This window comes from Ruditapes philippinarum, unplaced genomic scaffold, assembly GCF_026571515.1.
Source record: "Ruditapes philippinarum isolate M1 unplaced genomic scaffold, ASM2657151v2 ctg770_1_1_1_1, whole genome shotgun sequence".
In the NCBI taxonomy this organism is placed as follows: Eukaryota; Metazoa; Mollusca; class Bivalvia; order Venerida; family Veneridae; genus Ruditapes; species Ruditapes philippinarum.
Genome location: NW_026859620.1, coordinates 287628 through 306322, shown reverse-complemented (window position 1 = coordinate 306322; position 18695 = coordinate 287628). Strand labels below are relative to the sequence as shown.

The 18695-nt window shown below is 31.7% G+C and overlaps 1 protein-coding gene across 1 annotated transcript in view; it reads right to left on the bottom strand.

The window, feature by feature from the left end:
* The window catches only part of LOC132757268 (probable methyltransferase TARBP1), a 48715-nt gene that overhangs the window by 21246 nt on the left and 8774 nt on the right, over positions 1-18695 (bottom strand). The window contains exons 7-12 of the mRNA XM_060748520.1: positions 6031-6166; positions 5467-5563; positions 2724-2922; positions 1708-1950; positions 671-780; positions 33-167 (exon numbers count right to left, since the gene is read on the bottom strand). Of these exons, the coding sequence (XP_060604503.1) occupies positions 33-167; positions 671-780; positions 1708-1950; positions 2724-2922; positions 5467-5563; positions 6031-6166 (920 nt within the window). The remainder of the gene's footprint in view (positions 1-32; positions 168-670; positions 781-1707; positions 1951-2723; positions 2923-5466; positions 5564-6030; positions 6167-18695) is intronic.

Below are 18695 nucleotides of genomic sequence, written 5' to 3'. Positions count from 1 at the left end.
ATGTAAAAATATATCACAAAGACATTACATACCTCCTGTGGTTTGTTGACAATTCCTATACATGTATCTACCAGTCTATCAAACTGAACATTTCTCACTGTAGGTACTGACTTGGCTAACAGTTGTACATAATCCATATATAGTTCTATCTCACTCAAATCTGATAACTGTAATAAGAAAACCAACATCTTAATATGATGAAACAAATCTTTATTAATTACATTCCATTGCCTATCAATTTTCATAATTTAAAGGTAACCCAATTTAAATTTCTTGTGTTTTCCCTAATTTACATTTCTTATGGGCTTTAATGCTTTGTTGTTTTTTTGGTTGTTGTTGTTTTGTGTTGTTGTTTTTCCAATATATCTCATTCAATTTAAAATGAAAAAACAACAACAACACAATACTTCTTTGCATTGTATTGATAAGTTGAAAAAAATTTAAGGAAATTGTAAACATTCTACTCTCAGTCTGTACAACATATTTTGAATTTTACCTAAAAATGATGAATGAATCTATCCAGACCAGTCCATTTAAGAAATTATGCGTGGAACAGTTAAAAATGGACTGTTCCAAATTCAAAGCAGGACAAGAACAATTAACAAATTTAGCACTATTTTTGGTTAACAAACAAAACCAGAGCAGATATGGACTATATATGTATACTTACAGAGATGATATTGTCAGATATTTGTCTTCCAACATACACCAGACATTCTGACTGACAGTTTTCTACAGTACTATTAATCACCTTCATTACATCATCATCTTGTATGTAGCCTAAAATATAATGAAGTCCTAAAATGTTATGAAACCCTAAAATATATTATGATGTCCTAAAATATATTTTGAAGTCCTAAAACATATTATGAAGTCCTACATATATTATGAAGCCCTAAAATATTATGAAGTCCTAAAATATTATGGTGTTGCAATTTTAGTTTATACAGAATTTATTTTATCGATTGTATAGTAAGCTATAAGCAAAGAGACACAGTCTCAAATCAGTTCCTGGAACCAAACAGTATGGTGAAATGAGTGTACTTTCTTGCTAAAGGAAAAATAGGCTTGCCTAGGACAGGGTTTGAACCCACACACCAAGCAATTCCTAGATAACCAGTCCGAAGAGATAACCACTCGGCCATGTACCCATTAATAGTCTTATGAAATACATATTAAAACTGAATTAAGGATTACACTGTAAAGGACTGATTGATTAATTAAATGCCAAAGAAAATTAGCCACCATTTTATGACACCTTTTTGCAAAATAAAATTACTTCTAAACTTTATTCATCTTTTTATAAACAAAATATTCTTATTACTTGAAATCATATTGTTTCAGCGGCATTAAGTAGTCAATAACAGTTATTTTCTACACATTAATAATGGTAGGCACTCAGAATTTAAAGGCCTTCCACCAAAATCTTTCAAACAATCTATAGACTAAAAGATTGTCAAAATTGAAAAGTTTCATTTTTTAATTTTATTTCTTCGCCCGATGAGGCAAAAATAAGCATTAGAGCAGAACCATTTCTGTAATTTTTGTAAAGTACCTCCCCCAGATCATTCCTGGCAAATTTGGCCAAAATTAGGAGGTCTTAATGACATGATCTACCAAAGACATTGTGGTTTACAACACATGGGAAACAAAAAACAACAGGCGGTCGAAAAAGCATTTTATGCTCAGGTAAACTAAAATACCTACCTTTAGGTTTCGACTCTTTCATCAATAGTGACAACAGAAGAAGTGCCTTATCTGCCTTGTGCGTTGACATGTACGCATGTGTATTGATGGAATTTAACACTGATGAAAGAGTCTGCGTGATTCTGATCAAAGTGCTTGAATTACTGTCATCCATCTTGGTTGCTATTGAAGCATCTGAGGCTAGCAACAGTAACCTGGCTACCATCACAGCTGTAGCTGAATCTGCTGTTGTATATCTTGAGTCTAAAAAAAATGTCAAAACAGTTCATTCCAAATTTCCATTGGAAACTCGAATCATATTAAGTATAAATGTCTTGAAGGCAGACATGTCCCTTTTCTACTTTTCCTATATGTTCAAAGTCTATTTATCTGGCTTGGTTTGTCATTTTCCTTTATTCTGCATAAATAATTCCAACAGTATAACAGATACATAGCAAAGCCCACAGTATGCCAGCTGCCAGGTTTTACCATAAAAGCCTTAGGTTTTGTTAGTTATAGAGTGTAAAGCAAATATAATTTTCAGATCTAAAAAAATCTGGCTGTGCATGCTTCTTTCTAAATGTCTTCTTCCTTGCTGAATTTTTTATTTGAATAAAGGGACTCCACTGAGGTTGTTTCACATGATGTGACTGGAATTTTTGTTTCAAGTTTAATGTTCAATTTAATGGAGGTCTAGACAAATAACTTATGTGCAAAATTTCAGATCATTCACTGTCTGTTTTTTTTTCCAGAATAGTCATTCTTATTGTGAAAAAAATTACCTAAATTGAAAAGTGTTTCATTCAAATTGGGCTAAGAATCACATAAATATATGATTTTCAATTTTTTTGGGGTATACTTCTTTAATACCTTTTGCGGATCTTTCTGTTTTACATGCCCAAGTTGATTTATGTATGAAATTCAAATTCTATGTTTTTAGACTTTTGGACCTCAGTGCAGTTCCTTTAATATCTCTCAGTTTGCTATTTTTTTTTTCTTACATGAATATTGGTTTAAACTGAAAATCATAAACAAACCTAGGCTGGTTTGCAGATATTGTGTAACACTATTTTCCAAATATTTTCTCATTCCATCATGGTCCCAGTCTGTTTTGTCAGCTCCGCCTTCTTGAAACCATGTGACACAGCTGGTCCATAGAGTTGCTCCCCTTTGTAAACTCTCCTCTCTTCTTACAAGGCACAAAATCTGTGCAAGATCTTCTAAAGGCACTGTACCCTACAATAAACACTTTTCATTTTACCATATACATCAACAATGAAATTTTATACTCTTTATTTGATAATTTAATAAAAACAAGTCCACAGAAAAATAGAGGATATTTGTTTAGTTCAGTGTAAGATCGGAATATATTTCACCGAGTGAGCACGAAAAGGTATATTTCAAGAGTGGCGCAGCCACGAGTGAAATATGAACTTTTGGTGTTCACAAGGTGAAATATATTTCAATCTTACACTAAACTAAACAAATTTTCTTTTTATTACATGCAAAGGAACGTTTTAAAAGACATTTAACCTAATACTGAATGAAAAGCGCGCCAAATAATAATACAACGTGACGTCATTTACGACGTCACGTCATTAAGTTGGTACCCAGTACTGTGCACGCTGGTATTTCACTGAAACAACGTAAGGGGCTTAAATTCAAAACAGTGAAATTATCAAAGTGGTAATTTCACTGTTTCAAACAGTGAAATTACCAGTTTTATGTCAATGATATATTTCTATAAACCACCGAAAAGCATGTAATAAAACAATTTTGTATTGAATTATGTTCCCTGTTGGATATTCACTATTTACATTATCATTAAGGTCAAGGACCAAAACAGGTCCAAGAGATCAGTACCACAGTACATATCAGCCAAAGCTGCATAGTATATATTTACAAATGTATATTGCTCCATAACCTAAAATAACAAGAGCCAGTTGAACCGGGTGATGCTCCCCGAATAGGTTTTGGACACAGGAAGGTATACCTCTTGTTGTGCACAGACAAAGTTCAAAGTGTAAAAACAACCCAAATATTGTGCACAACACATTGTCTCAATATGGTGATCATTTTTGTGAAATAGTTGTAAAATCCGACTTCAAATAACGAAGTAATGCGCCGGACATGATTTTGCTGCAAGGTCATGCTGTGACCTTGACCTTCAAGGTAGGGACCCAAATGTTGCATGAAGCACGTCGATTCAATATGGTGATCATCTCTGTGAAATAGTTGTTAAATCCCACTTCCAGTAACAAAGTTATGGGCCGGACACGATTTTGCTGCAAGGTCATGCCGTGACCTTGACCTTCAAGGTAGCGACCCAAATGTTGCTCGCGACACAATATCTCATTGTGGTGATCATTTCTGTGAAATAGTTGTAAAATCCGACTTCAAATAATGAAGTTATGTGCCGTACACGATTTTGCTGCAAGGTCATGCTGTGACCTTGACCTTCAAGGAAGCGACCCAGATGTTGCGCGCGACACATCATCTCAATATGGTGATCATTTCTATGAAATATTTTTAAAATCTGACTTCAAATAACAAAGTTATGGACCGGACACGATTTTGCTGCAAGGTCATGCTGTGACCTTGACCTTCAAGGTAGGGACCCAAATGTTGCGCGTGACATGTCGTCTCAATATGGTGATCATTTCTGTGAAAAAGTTTTAAAATCTGACTTCAAATAACAAAGTAATGGGCCAGACACGATTTTGCTGCAAGGTCAAGCTGTGACCTTGACCTTCAAGGTAGCGACCCAAATGTTGCACGCGACACATCGTCTCAATATGGTGATTATTTCTGTGAAGAAGTTTTAAAATCCGACTTCAAATAATGAAGTTATGGACCGGACACAATTTTGCTGCAAGGTCATGCTGTGACCTTGACCTTCAAGAAAGCGACCCAGATGTTGCGCGCGACACATCGTGTCGATATGGTGATCATTTCTGTGAAATAGTTTTAAAATCAGACTTCAAATAACAAAGTTATGGACCTGACACGATTTTGCTGCAAGGTCATGCTGTGACCTTGACCTTCAAGGTGGCGACCCAAATGTTGCGCGCGACACGTCGTCTCAATATGGTGATCATTTCTGTGAAATATTTTTAAAATCCGACTTCAAATACTGAAGTTATGAACCGGACACGATTTTGCTGCAAAGTCATGCTGTGACCTTGACCTTCAAGGTAGCGACCCAAATGTTGCGCGCGACACGTCGTCTCAATATGGTGATCATTTCTGTGAAATAGTTTTAAAATCCGACTTCAAATAACAAAGTTATGGGCCGGACACGATGGACGTATGTACGTACGTATTTTGCTGCAAGGTCATGCTGTGACCTTGACCTTCAAGGAAGCGACCCAAATGTTGCGCGCGACACGTCGTCTCAATATGGTGATCATTTCTGTGAAATAGTTTTAAAATCCGACTTCAAATAACAAAGTTATGGGCCGGACACGGTACGTACGGACGGACAACCCGACGACTATATGCTCCCCCGAAATTTTTCGGGGAGCATAAAAATGCATCAATAAACACCACAATTCCTTACTTTTATGTGCATTTCTATATACCAGCCATATTTTTATGTGCATTTTTATATATCAGCCTTAATTTTATGTTATCAGGCTGTACTTTTATGTATATATGTATCATCCATATTTTTGTGTGCATTTTTATAGGTCAGACTATTATAAAAGAAATATAAACTATGTTTCTTAACTATAGCAGATATTATTTAAGATTTTTTAATTTACAACTATAACCAAATACCTTATCCACAAGTTTGATCAAGATCTGTACCACATAACCTTGAATGCTGCCTCGAAAATATGTATCTATGGCAACTATAAACCCTGTCAATAATTTCCTGGAAAATAACAAGAGCATATTTATTTTTGATGAAGAAAATGTAATTATTTACAAGAATATTACATTTACAGCAACACTTACATTGCTGTTGACATAGGCTAGGTTGACCAGGCAAATACTGGTCAGCCTCACACTAATTTTTCTATATAATGTCAACAAATCTTGACCAATGTATGATTATCACTAAACCTGCTGAATGTGTATGATATACTAGCCCTGCTTTAAATAAGGAACAGTCCATTCAAGGTTTAAGGATTTCATTATTAAATTAATATTATTATTGATAAGTGAATCGAGTCAAGCAACCTTAACCATAAGGCCAAAGGGGCTTTACATAATACAATTATTTTCCAGTGTTAAATTATATGAGCAGAAAATCTGAAGGGATACTCATAAAACCAACCAAAATTTATCAAATACCAAACTGATTTAAATTTTTGAAATGTCAAGCATTGAAAAAAATACCTAAGTCCTTGAACAGTTTCTCTGTCCAGACATGCTGTTGATGGTATCTGGGCTAGACCCCTGCAGATAAAGAGTAAGGCTGCTGGGCCCCAATGTCTTGAAGAAATATTATTTATCATCTGACAGAAAAATGGCCCTGAAACATCATACAAACATTTCACATACCGGTATTTCTATTTCATTATTGATTAATCTTCGTCAATATTGTACTGTTGCATATCCCTTACAATGTTAAGTATAACAAATAGACTAGCCCATCTTTTTATCTAGACAAAATCATTCATCAATTGTAGGGAAAATTTCAAAATATTTACTAACTGAATACGGTACACTGCAGACCATTTCCAGATGGCATTATTGATCTTTGTCTGCACTGGTTGTATGGGTAGATTTGTTGCTGCTAGCAGACTAAGGGTTAATGTTCTTTTATAACACCATGAACATAACTAAGGGTTAATGTTATTTTATAACACCATGAACATAACTAAGGGTTAATGTTCTTTTATAACACCATGAACATAACTAAGGGTTAATGTTATTTTATAACACCATGAACATAACTAAGGGTTAATCTTCTTTTATAACACCATGAACATAACTAAGGGTTAATGTTCTTTTATAACACCATGAACACAAAATTTTGGTCACTGTCTTGTACTTATGAAGTGATGTGAAAAAAGCCTGGTTTAAAATAATTATAACTTTTTTCGCCCATATTTTGATTTTATTTCAACCATGCTCTAGAAATTTCTTGAACTTGTGATGCTAAACTTTCAACCTTTTCAACAGAACAGAATAACACCATATCAGTGGCACTGTTAAACTGTTTACAACTGAGTTTATGGCTATGCTTATGTACACCTTGACTGCCTTTTTCTTTTACATGCCACATGAAATTATATCATTTTCAGACTTCAATTTATAAAAAAATGTTTATTACAGTCGCAAACAATGCTGTATTTTTCTATTCTTAAAAAAAGCAACATAATTATTTTACAGGCAAACTTTCCCTTTGACAATTAACAAAATTTTCCAACTTGGAATGGAAGTTTCATAAGTAAACAAAAGAATAAAAGTTTTTCAAATTTTATTTCATATAAATGGTCATATCAAATAAATAAATAAATAGCAATTGCATAGATACATGTACAATATATCAAGATGCAAAGAAACAGAATTAAATTAAAGCATCAACATAATGCTGCGTCCACATAATACCTAAAAGAACTATTCAATTTAAATCATTGTAAATTACTGAAACAAAGAAACAATTTACATCATACAACATGAGCATAATTTTGTCAATTCAACCAGACATGGCTCATTTTATGTCATCTGAAAATAAGAAATAAATTATATATTACAATTATACCTGAAAACAAACATTACATTCTAAACAAAACAAAATAGGCAAGGAAAAACATATTCAAAATACAAGTAGGACAAATTACATTGAAAAAGCACATTTTAAGAATTTCTTTCATTAATATTGCACAAAATTTTATGAGAACTATCTTTATATGGGTTTTCAAGACATTTCAAGGGTTAACCGACAAACTGTTCTAAGTCCTATTTTATTTCATATTACCGTACTTACTGCAGTTTTGCGGTCAACCCTCAATTTTACTTTACTATCAGTTCAGTTTATTATTTTATGACAACCAAATTAAAGTTTGATCTAATACCTTGCAAGTTTATTAATGTCTTTCTCATAAAACTTGGAATTAAAGTTTAGGAAAAGGGACATACATGTACAACAATGAAGCAGCACCTTGGACAACATTTAGCAGTTATTTCAAATGGAATTCCTTGGCAGTTGATTCATCTCTGAATTCTTTTGCCTATATAATTTACAATTCTATTCACACAGGAAACATTATTTGTTCATCTTTAATTAATAGCACCTTCATGTTTCACCTATTGTCAAATCTAAGCACTTTTTTCAGTGGTTTTGCACATTGTTCATACAAAAAAGTTAATTCCATGACAATTTTATTCATATCAGTAAAATTTAATTACATCTAAATTGCATCATGGCATTATTTGTGTATTGTATAGCTGCAATATCTGTCAATGTGGAAGAGGTAGGTGATTCTAGTTCCGTCTGCTCCAATACGGTGGTTGTGTCGTCTGCTTGTAGTGAAGCAATAATTTGGCGGGAAATTTTCGTCACTTGTTGATTGATACGCAGTCTGCAGTTTTCTAACATATGTTTAACTCCAATGACAGATGAATGTCGCATGTAGAACAAGGAGTTGTCAAGGTCATCTGAGGTTAGGTCACTGACAAAAAGGCGTCTGCTGATAGATTCTACTTTGTTATCTGAAATAAGGTGGAAACATTTCACTAATTTGTTGGTTTTCTCATACTTTCTCATAAAAAAAAATTCTTTTATAGATAAGTCAAATACCCATATGAGTTTCAATGAAATGCTTATAGAACTTCTACTCTCTTAGAAAAAAATGAAACTATTGAAATGCTTATGAACATTGCTGAAATATATATGTAAAACGTAATGTTAAAATGTCTGACAGCAGAGAAAATATTCTTACCTATCTCTTGAATTTGTTTCACAATTGCATCGTGGGTAATCAACAACTTTTGAAGTTTTCTTGCTGACTTTATCAGATCCATACTGTTTAATTTACTTGCAAAAAGGTTGTGAACAAAAAGAATATTCACTAATATAAAATATACTAATGCAAATAAATAATATAAATATATATTTTTAATTCAAAGAGCACTGATTTATATTATTAGCCAAGAGTTTATAATTTTAATATCTATAATTTGCATATATATATATATAAGAAATAGATTTCACAGTTACACTTCCCAATGATTATTTGCTGGGGTTTGAGATAAACTAGCCCAGTGTAAGGTATTTATAGACACAGACAAGGTCTACATTGATGCCAAACTGTGACCTACATTTACCTTTGATCCCCTTATTACCTACACTTGATTGTTTTCACAAGTTCATTTAGGGAACAATAGCCTGTCCTAGACTGTTAATAACCATTCAATTATAATTTGGAAAAACTGCTAAAATTGGTAAAATAAACTGTTAATATTTCTCTTTTATGATCTATTTGATGTTTGATTATTATTTGATTACTTCAATGATCACAGACAAACTTTTCTGTTTGATCTATAAACACCTAAATGTGATTGAAGGCTTGTGTTCTTAATAGGTTGTTTATAATCTTATTAAATTCACAAGAGAATTTAATACTATTTAACAACATAAATTATATAAATACACAAATAATATCCTTAAAGCAATTTTTCAAAAGTATTTATGCATTGTATACATGTAATTAAATTTTGTGTTAAGCTTCTGATAACAAAATATTCTTATCTTTATCTAATTTAGAGAAAATATAAACAGAAATAATGCAAATGTAATTAAACAAACAAAGTTTTTCCATATTTTGGCAACCTTTATTCGGACTGGAACTAGAAATCAGAAAACGGACAAAAGCCCTCCTGGACAAAAGCCCTCCCGTTAAAAAAATGTCATGGCTGACAAAAGCCCTTATGTGAAAATATCTGGCCGACAAAGATATTCCATGAAATTAACAAGGTGGACAAAAGCCCTCCCATAACAAAAATATATATGTATGTTAAATACCTGTTTTTTCCAATGCATTCCACATATTAAAATTGTAACATATATTTTTGTTGTTGTTTTCAATTGGCTTAAGTATGTGTCTGAGCTAGAACTACCTTTCATTCAGAATTTACCTTTCTAAAATGTTTAATGCACTTACTGATTTTAGCACTTATTATTGCACATATTATTCAGATGCCTGTCAGGAATGTGCTCAAGATCACACAAGTACGTTAATAACTATGGAAAACAAAAATATTCATGAATACAACAAGAAAAGAAAATACAAACAATTCAACATACATATATGTATAATTTACTGTGGGAGGGCTTTTGTCCGCCCTTTTTTTTCACAGGTGGGCTTTTGTCTGCCTTGTCATTTTTGGACGGGAGGGCTTTTGTCTGCCTTGTCATTTTTGGACGGGAGGGCTTTTGTCCGCCTTGTCATTTTTGGACGGGAGGGCTTTTGTCCTACACTCCTAGAAATCATCTAAATAACCATTCTGACAATTTTCAAGGATTGAATTTTCATTGTCCAAATAACATCCTGTAAAAATAATGGGAGCAAAATTATCCAGGTTGTCAAAAATCAATCTAAATAATTGGGAGGGGAGAAAAATTGAGATTCTTATCTAGCTAAATATACTTATTTTTGAGGTTGGGGATGTGGGTTGGGTCTAACATTACACCAACACAGTATAGGCCATATGGCAACTTTCCAGCTTTACTGGTGGAGAAAGACTTACCTTTTACAAAATTAACTAATTTACTACATAATGAAATCATAGATGTATTGACAATTTGAATATTTCTATATAATTACACTTAAATCTGAAACCTTAATGTCAAAAATTCAACAACAAAATATTTAGCACTATTATATATTGAAAAGAATGCTACAATATCCAAATGTTGGTTTTAGTTGGTCAATATTAATACACAACAAAGTCTCAAATATTGGGGAATGGGGATGCATCTGGGAAAAAATGACATTGGTTTTTCAATGGTGTTCATACAACATGCACATGACTCACATTTTTTTATATTACATTGTAACATTAAAATACTAACTTAAGGTGACAACGGAGTCAATTATCACTGAAAATACCTAAAATGAGATTTTTTGCTTAGTATATTTATCAACCTTTTCTGAACACATTCGTGATTTAATTTTGGAAGCAGTTAGTCCAAAAAATGTGTTTTTAAACGTTTTAAAACGGTTCCTGTACTATTTTTATCTGCTATCGCGTAACCTGTCAATTATCGATAACGCTCCGCCCCCTGTTGAGGCATCAATGAGGGAAATCGGTAGTTCCATATATGCGTGAATTACCGGTCCATACTGGTCCATACTACTCGTAATTCATGTATCGTACAAATACCGTACATCTTTTATGAATATCGTCTACCTTTTAGTTAGCCTTTTTTATAAAATAAGAAATTGTCGGCCAATGTACGTAACATAATGTATGAAACATAAATAATTAAGCATAGCGACAAATCGCACGACCACGGGGTTGATTAAAAATATAGTTGCTAAAATATCCATAATGTGTGAAAATAATTTGTCTGTCCCGTTAATCTGATAGATATTACATTGAGTTTATGGACTTTTGTACGGATTCAAGGGCTTGCTTTACATTCAACCTCGTTTTCTAACAATGTCAAGTAAAACAACAACAAAAACAGACAACATTTTTTATGTGAACGCCTATATGACTTGTGGTAAGGTCTCCCTGACAAATTTCTAAACCATTTTAGGTTGTCTAAGGATGATTATTTCTCTATGAATCAATAAAAAAAGATAATAAAATAAATTATCAGTGAATGCTTTGAATAAATTGTTCGCTAGTAAATCGAACACAGTACTAATAAACCTGGGAGAAAGTTTGGAATTTATTGTATATCCCAGTAGAAACTGGATCTCTATGCCGTGCATAGATGATTTTCATGATAATAGAAGTCAAGAAGGTCAGATCATAATGATCGAGTGATACCTTTTATTTCTATTAAAATATGTGAAGCATTTATATCAATTTGGAGGAAAAAATATATAAAATCCCGTTCTTATTTGTACATCTACCATGGACTTTAAAAGACTGTCAGAAGCTCAGTTTTTTTGTTATTTTAATTTATATTTTAACGGAATTTCATACACGAGTACACAGATAGAGTGACACTGGTATAATATAATAATAATGCTGATGATAATAATAATAAACTTCAAATGTGAAACAATTAAATACCCCGCTAGCGGTGCACAAATACGTCCCATTTCCCCCCACCGAGTGCCTCAAATTTTACCGAAAGTCACGTGACATGTGCAACCGATACCAGACTGACGGTAAATCACGTTAAGATTTGAAGAAATTTCTGTTATAAACTGATATTAATCAGCAACTTTTTAATTGGTCAGATGTCACTTGGTCATAAAATGTTGTTAGAGTATGTTACCGCAACTTGTGACCCTCTCTGGTGCGATATTTGTGTATTATGTAATTATTTAGCGTGAAACGTAGGGGTCCGAGAGAGAACAGCCGATTTATGACACTTCGTTTGATGCGGGTCGGACTAACTTTGAATCGGCATAACTTTTTTAATAATCGAGCAATTAACATGCGGTTTAAAGCACATGAAAGGGAATTCATTTACGGAGGGAACCGTGTCAGGGATTTTTGTTTGCTCAATCAGCGACTTAATTATCTTTAATTACGTAATATGTATGGTGAAAAAAGTCGCATAAAATGTTCGACGTTACGTAATATTTTTTTGAGAAAAGATAGAAAAAATTTGAGACACGGTTCCCCAGATATTATAAGTATGTTTATTTTCCAAAAGTTTGATGACAAAAAAATAAAAAATGACTTTGATATGACGATTTAAAATTTTAGGATTTTTATTAAAAATCAATCATTTACAAAGGCATTTTTTTCAAATATGTTATTTTTTATGATGATCAACGACATTTAATGCACAAAGATTAAATAAATAACAATTATTACTTAAATAAGTTGGTTTAAATGACATTTATGTGATTACCACGGAAAGTGTCTGTTGTCACCTTAAGCATTTATAGTGTGATTGATTTCTTTACAATATCTAAATGACTTTTCTAGAATTCAAATACATTCATACTCATTTTTCATAACGTGCATTGTGTATGTTTACAGTAAAAACTCACTAATAAGACCTCTGAAGGGACTTCACATAATATCTGGTCTTAAAAGTGGGTTAGTCTCATAACACAGTTTGGTCAGACAGAAAAACAGGCACAACGTTTACAGGATTTTCTGCACATTGTACAAACAGGCAGAACATTAACAGGATTTTCTACAAATTGTACAAGCATTTTTCTGGACTGTTTTTAAGTTTCTCTCTAACAAGAGAATAATATCTAATAATACACACTTTTACTATTTTTCTATTTTGACATTCCAAATGACATTTTTTTTACAAGGAATGGAATAACACAACTTAATCAAACAATTTTGAGACAACAAAACACACCAACCAATTTAATCTATAATTGTTTTTCATTGCTTTTTCGAAGCACATTAAAAAGGTTTGTGTTTTGTTGTGTTTCTCGCCCCGCCAGGGCATATAAAAATCATTTTTATAGGCAGTTGGTCTCGAAATTGGGGTGGTCGCAAAGCAGGTTTTTACTGCATTTCGTTTATTAGCCCTCTCACAAGAATTAAACATTTACATTTAGATGTTACTGTCTTGTTTTAAACTATATTTTTGAGTAAAACAATCAATTTTTATATATAAAACAGTAATATGCTTTTTACGGTGCGTCACATTCATTATGGCCTTTATTGAAAATCAAGAAAAAGTAGATTTCAGAAAGTGTCAAGCTGAACCCCATATGACAGCTTAGGATTGATTTTCCAATATGGCCGCTTGCGGACTCATAGAAAACTTGTGACATAGATCTAAAGAGAGTGTCACATTAGTAAATTTGCTGTATTTCTGATTGGCCAAAAAAACTCAGTTCCGATGATTTGATTGGTACATTTACTATCTGAGGGATTATGTGCATTAAAGATACTTTTCTTTTATATACAATGTATAAATAATACCAAACATTTTTATATATTTGAAAACAACCCATCGAGAACACAAGCCTTCAATCATATTTAGGTGTTTATAGATCAAACAGAAAAGTTTGTCTGTGATCATTGAAGTAATCAAATAATAATCAAACTATAAACAGATTATAAAAGAGAAATATTAACAGTTTATTTTAACAATTTTAGCAGTTTTTCCAAATTATAATTGAATAGTAATTAACAGTCTAGGGCAGGCTATTGTTCCCTAAATGAACTTGTGAAAACAATCAAGGGTAAGGTAATAAGGGGATCAAAGGCAAATGTAGGTCACAGTTTGGCATCCATGTAGACCTTGTCTAGGTCTATAAATACCTTACACTGGGCTAGTTTATCTCAAACCCCAGCAAATAATCATTGCAAGGTGTAACCGTGAAATTTATTTCTTATATATATCACGGATTTATATTACAAGGATCGGACACTTTCGTTTAGCTTAAAGTCCCGTCGCGCGCATGCGCGGAATCGGATAAAGGTGGACAGAATGAGATGGCGGAACGCTAGGAGTGTGAAATATGACATATTTTCACAAGAGTATGTGATGTTATCGCAGCTTTGTGAAAAATTATACACATATGAATGTATTGATACAGTATTATTTTGTGCAGCTAAAGTATTAATATATGAAAATATGCCGATAGAACGCTGCGGCGCTTAGTTAAAAAGTACCTAATTTAAAAAATATTCGCCTATTGTATCGGCATACTCTCTACACTTTGACGCCCTTTTACGTCAAGCATAAATTATTACCGCAATTCAGATTAAGATAATTATTTTTTACATGGTTTAATGGTGGCATTGCAAAAAAATGTTTCTTGATTGCTAAAATACTTTTAAAGAAATTCATGTTTGAAATGTGTCTTTATTTCTGTGAATTATTTCCAAATGATTTGTACATTTTTTATTTGATCTACCTGTATATTAGTATAAATATAGTAAATATTCTACTAATTAGTGTATTAAATATATTTTCATATCATTCTAGACATTCGTTCATATATAGATGAATTCATTAGATTGGCAAGGAAGAAACTTTTATTTGCATATAGAACAGCTGTTTTAAATATATTTTTTTTTTGAAACACATTTTTTATAGTTATCCTTCACAATTCACGTCAAATGATTTATTTATCATATGTTTATTTTCATTATTTTTCAAAGAAAGGACTATTCAAATTAAGTTGTTTATTTTCAATTTCATTTATAAATGTTAATAAAGAAAATATATTTACATTGTATTTATATATATCCTCTTCAGAATCATTTTCTTACCACACATGCCATGGACTGTAGTTAAAGACCGCGCACATACAACATATACATTCAAATTCTATTTGTTTTTAAAGATTGAGTGTTGAAATTTTCACATGTAACCTGATAATGAAAGTTTGAAAATAAAGTTTTTCAATTCTCACTTGTTACCTGGTAATTAACCCCCTTCAAAAGTAATAAAACTTCAAAGAAATTTCAGCGATGTGTAAAAAATAATCAACAGTTACTTTTATTTCGCATAATACGGACTCAAACTGTAAAGATTTTTATTGTTTTTTAGCGTTACATTAAAAAACATCAGAAATATCTTTCTACAGGTATTCAAATAAAAAGAATAATTAAAATATACGAGTGATATATACGAGTGACAAAAAAGGCCGGAATCGAGACAGTCACACGAGAGTACTTTAATTACTGTTACGATGATTGTCTACTTCACTGCACCGACATTTGAAAACAGATTTACAAAAAAAAAATATATAATGATGAAGAAAATTTAAATATTCTATGAAAATGGCAGTACATGTATTGACAATACAATATCAGCAATATCTTGTATTTAAAAAAATGAATAAATTTACTTTACGTGTTTAGCGAATTGTAAAGGCCGCAATACATTACCCGTAAAACAATTATGGGTCAATTAATTTGACTACATAACCATATAAATCTTAAATATTGCATCTTTGATCAACTGTGAATAACTTCCATCGGCTTCTTTTTTATTTTGAAATTGAATTTATTATGTTACCGTAATAATAAATTTCAAATATCTGCTTTTTATATAAAAAATGTAAATTTACCGCGGATTTCGTCAAGTTAATTTCTTAATCGTTGCAGCAGACAGATAGTCTGTATCTTTAAAAAATAAATTAGATATTTGAATTGAACAAGCATTTTTCTTGAAAATAAACTTTAAATTTCAAAAATCGGATAATAAATGGAAAATCTATATGGTATTTTGTAAAGTAGGTATCCGTTGCGAACGGGCATTTTCGCTTAGCGCCGATAAATTATCGATCGATGTACCTTTATCGGGTGCACGACAAGATATTTAAGCATTTATATAGGGTTAACTGGGAGTGTCCGATCCTTGTAATATAAATTCGTGTATATATGCAAAGTTATAGATATTGAATTATTCAGTCTTAGCTACGAATAAAATAATCAGTGTTATCTAAAATAATACATAGAACATTTTATTGCATTCATATAATTTCTCAGTTAATATTTTTCTTCATTACTAACATATTTGCAAGTAAATCAACAGTATGGATCAGATAAAGTCAGCAAGAAAACTTCAAAAGTTGTTGATTACCCAAGATGCAATTGTAAAACAAATTCAAGACATAGGTAAGTTAAAATCACTGTTCTTTTGTAGGATGAAAATTTTTCTTTAAATAAATATTACATTACTTTTGAGAAATGTTTATTTAAATAAATATTTATAATTTGTAAGACATCAAAAATAAATTGAATTGTCTTTAAATAAATAATTGAATTGTAGCAACTTGCAAAATCTTTCAATAATTTGGCTTCTTGAAAAAAGGTTTAGTATGTATTTATGTGAAACTGTATTTGATATTTTGTACTTCACTTTTTTTTTTTAATAATTCTAAATTTTGCACCCCCCCACCCGCCCCCTCCCCCCCCAAAAAAATATATATATAATTTCCACCCTATTTCAGATATCAAAGTAGAAACTATCAGCAGACGTCTTTTTGTCAGTGACCTTACCTCAGATGACCTTGACAACTCCTTGTTCTACATGCATCATTCATCTGTCATGGGAGTTAAACATATGTTAGAAAACTGCAGGCTGCGTATCAATCAGCAAGTGACGAAAATTTCTCGCCAAATTATAGCTTCACTACAAGCAGACGACACAACCTCCATATTGGAGCAGACGGAACTAGAATCACCTGCCTCTTCCACATTGACAGATATTGCAGCTATACAATACACAAATAACGCTATGATGCAATTTAGATGTAACTAGATTTTAACATTTAAGAATATGGATTAAATTTCTTAATACTTCATTAAGAACACTTTTCATTTGAAAAGAGTAAAAATTCACTGAAAAAAGTGCTTATATTTGATAGTGAAACATAAAGGTGCTACTAACTGAAGATAAACAAATAATGTTCCTGTGCCAATAGACTTGTATTATATAGACTGAAAATTTCTTGATGAATGAACTGCTAAAGAAATTAAAAGTTTAAATGGATGTAAAATTTGTCAAAAGGTTCATAAATGTGATGCTGACAAAATATGTCCATTCAAAGACATTTAAACAGTTTCTTGCCAGTTACTAGATCAAGCATTAATAGTAATAGAGTGATAAAACTGTGTGATATATAATTTGTAAACTTATTATATTTATATAGTTCTAATAAAATTTTGTGCAATATTAAAGGGACAACACTGAGGTTTTTGACATGGGACTGGAAATAATTTTTCAAGATTAATGCTCTATTTGATGTAGGTCTCGACCAGCAACTTGTGTGCAAAAAAAACATTTTTTCCAGAATTATTATTATATGAAAAACAACCCAAAATTGCATCTCAAATCGGGCTAAGAATACAACAAAAGTGTGATTTTCAATTCATTTCTGAGTACATTTGTATATTTCTTGATTTTCTTTAACATTTTTTTCTATTTGAACTACCAAACCTGTAAGAAATTTAAATTTTATGTTTTTATGCTTTTGACCTCAGTGGAGTACCTTTAACCAAAAAAATACATAAAACTTGAAATGTGCTAACGTAATTTGTAATATATATGTGTAATATATGAATATTTGCTATTTCCACAATTTTTTATGTGTTTACTACAACATATGTAGTCTTTGTTTTCAGGAGTGATGAATATCATTTCAGACCAGACACCAAACATACAGGTTGTATTGTAAAGTCGTATATACAATGTGTTATACATCGATACATTCCTTCATAGCAGGATTTGTAATATTGTAAATATACTGAAATTTACGTGATTATTTTTATGACTTGTCGATATGTCAAGCATAATTTTTATGTCTTTATTTGATTGTGGTAAAATCTCAATATAATGTACAAATTGCTATTTCAACTTATATTATGATAACCATGATGAAAATAAAATTTGAAAACCTTTTCAATTCTTTCTTACTTTTACATTTGAAACTTCAACAAACATGTAAATTGTCAAAGGTTTTGCTCTGTATCAAATGTCCATCATGACTTATTATAATATGTCCATCATCACTAATTATAATCATATATTATAATTACACAATATTTTTGTTGGAGTTTTTCAAAACAAGAAAAGAGTGACAAGAAGATTGTTGTTTTGCACTCAAGTCTACCAGCACAAAAACACATCAAAGGACCAAAATTTCAACTACAAGAGCTGTCCATAAGACAGCATGGCTGTCTGCCCCACAGCACGCTCAACAAGTTTCAGTGCTTGAAGAAAAGGGAACAAAATGTAACACAAAAGTTATAGGGCCTGTACCCATCATGTTAGATAATCAAAGAACAAAAGTGTGAAGTTTTAACCCATTTCCTTCAATAGTTTTGGAAATACCAACCTGCTCGCAAAAATTTTACCTTAATTTGACGGATATACCAACACTGGGTGACAGGTCAGTACAAAAGCTTTTCTTATTCTTCAAATAGCCTTGCTA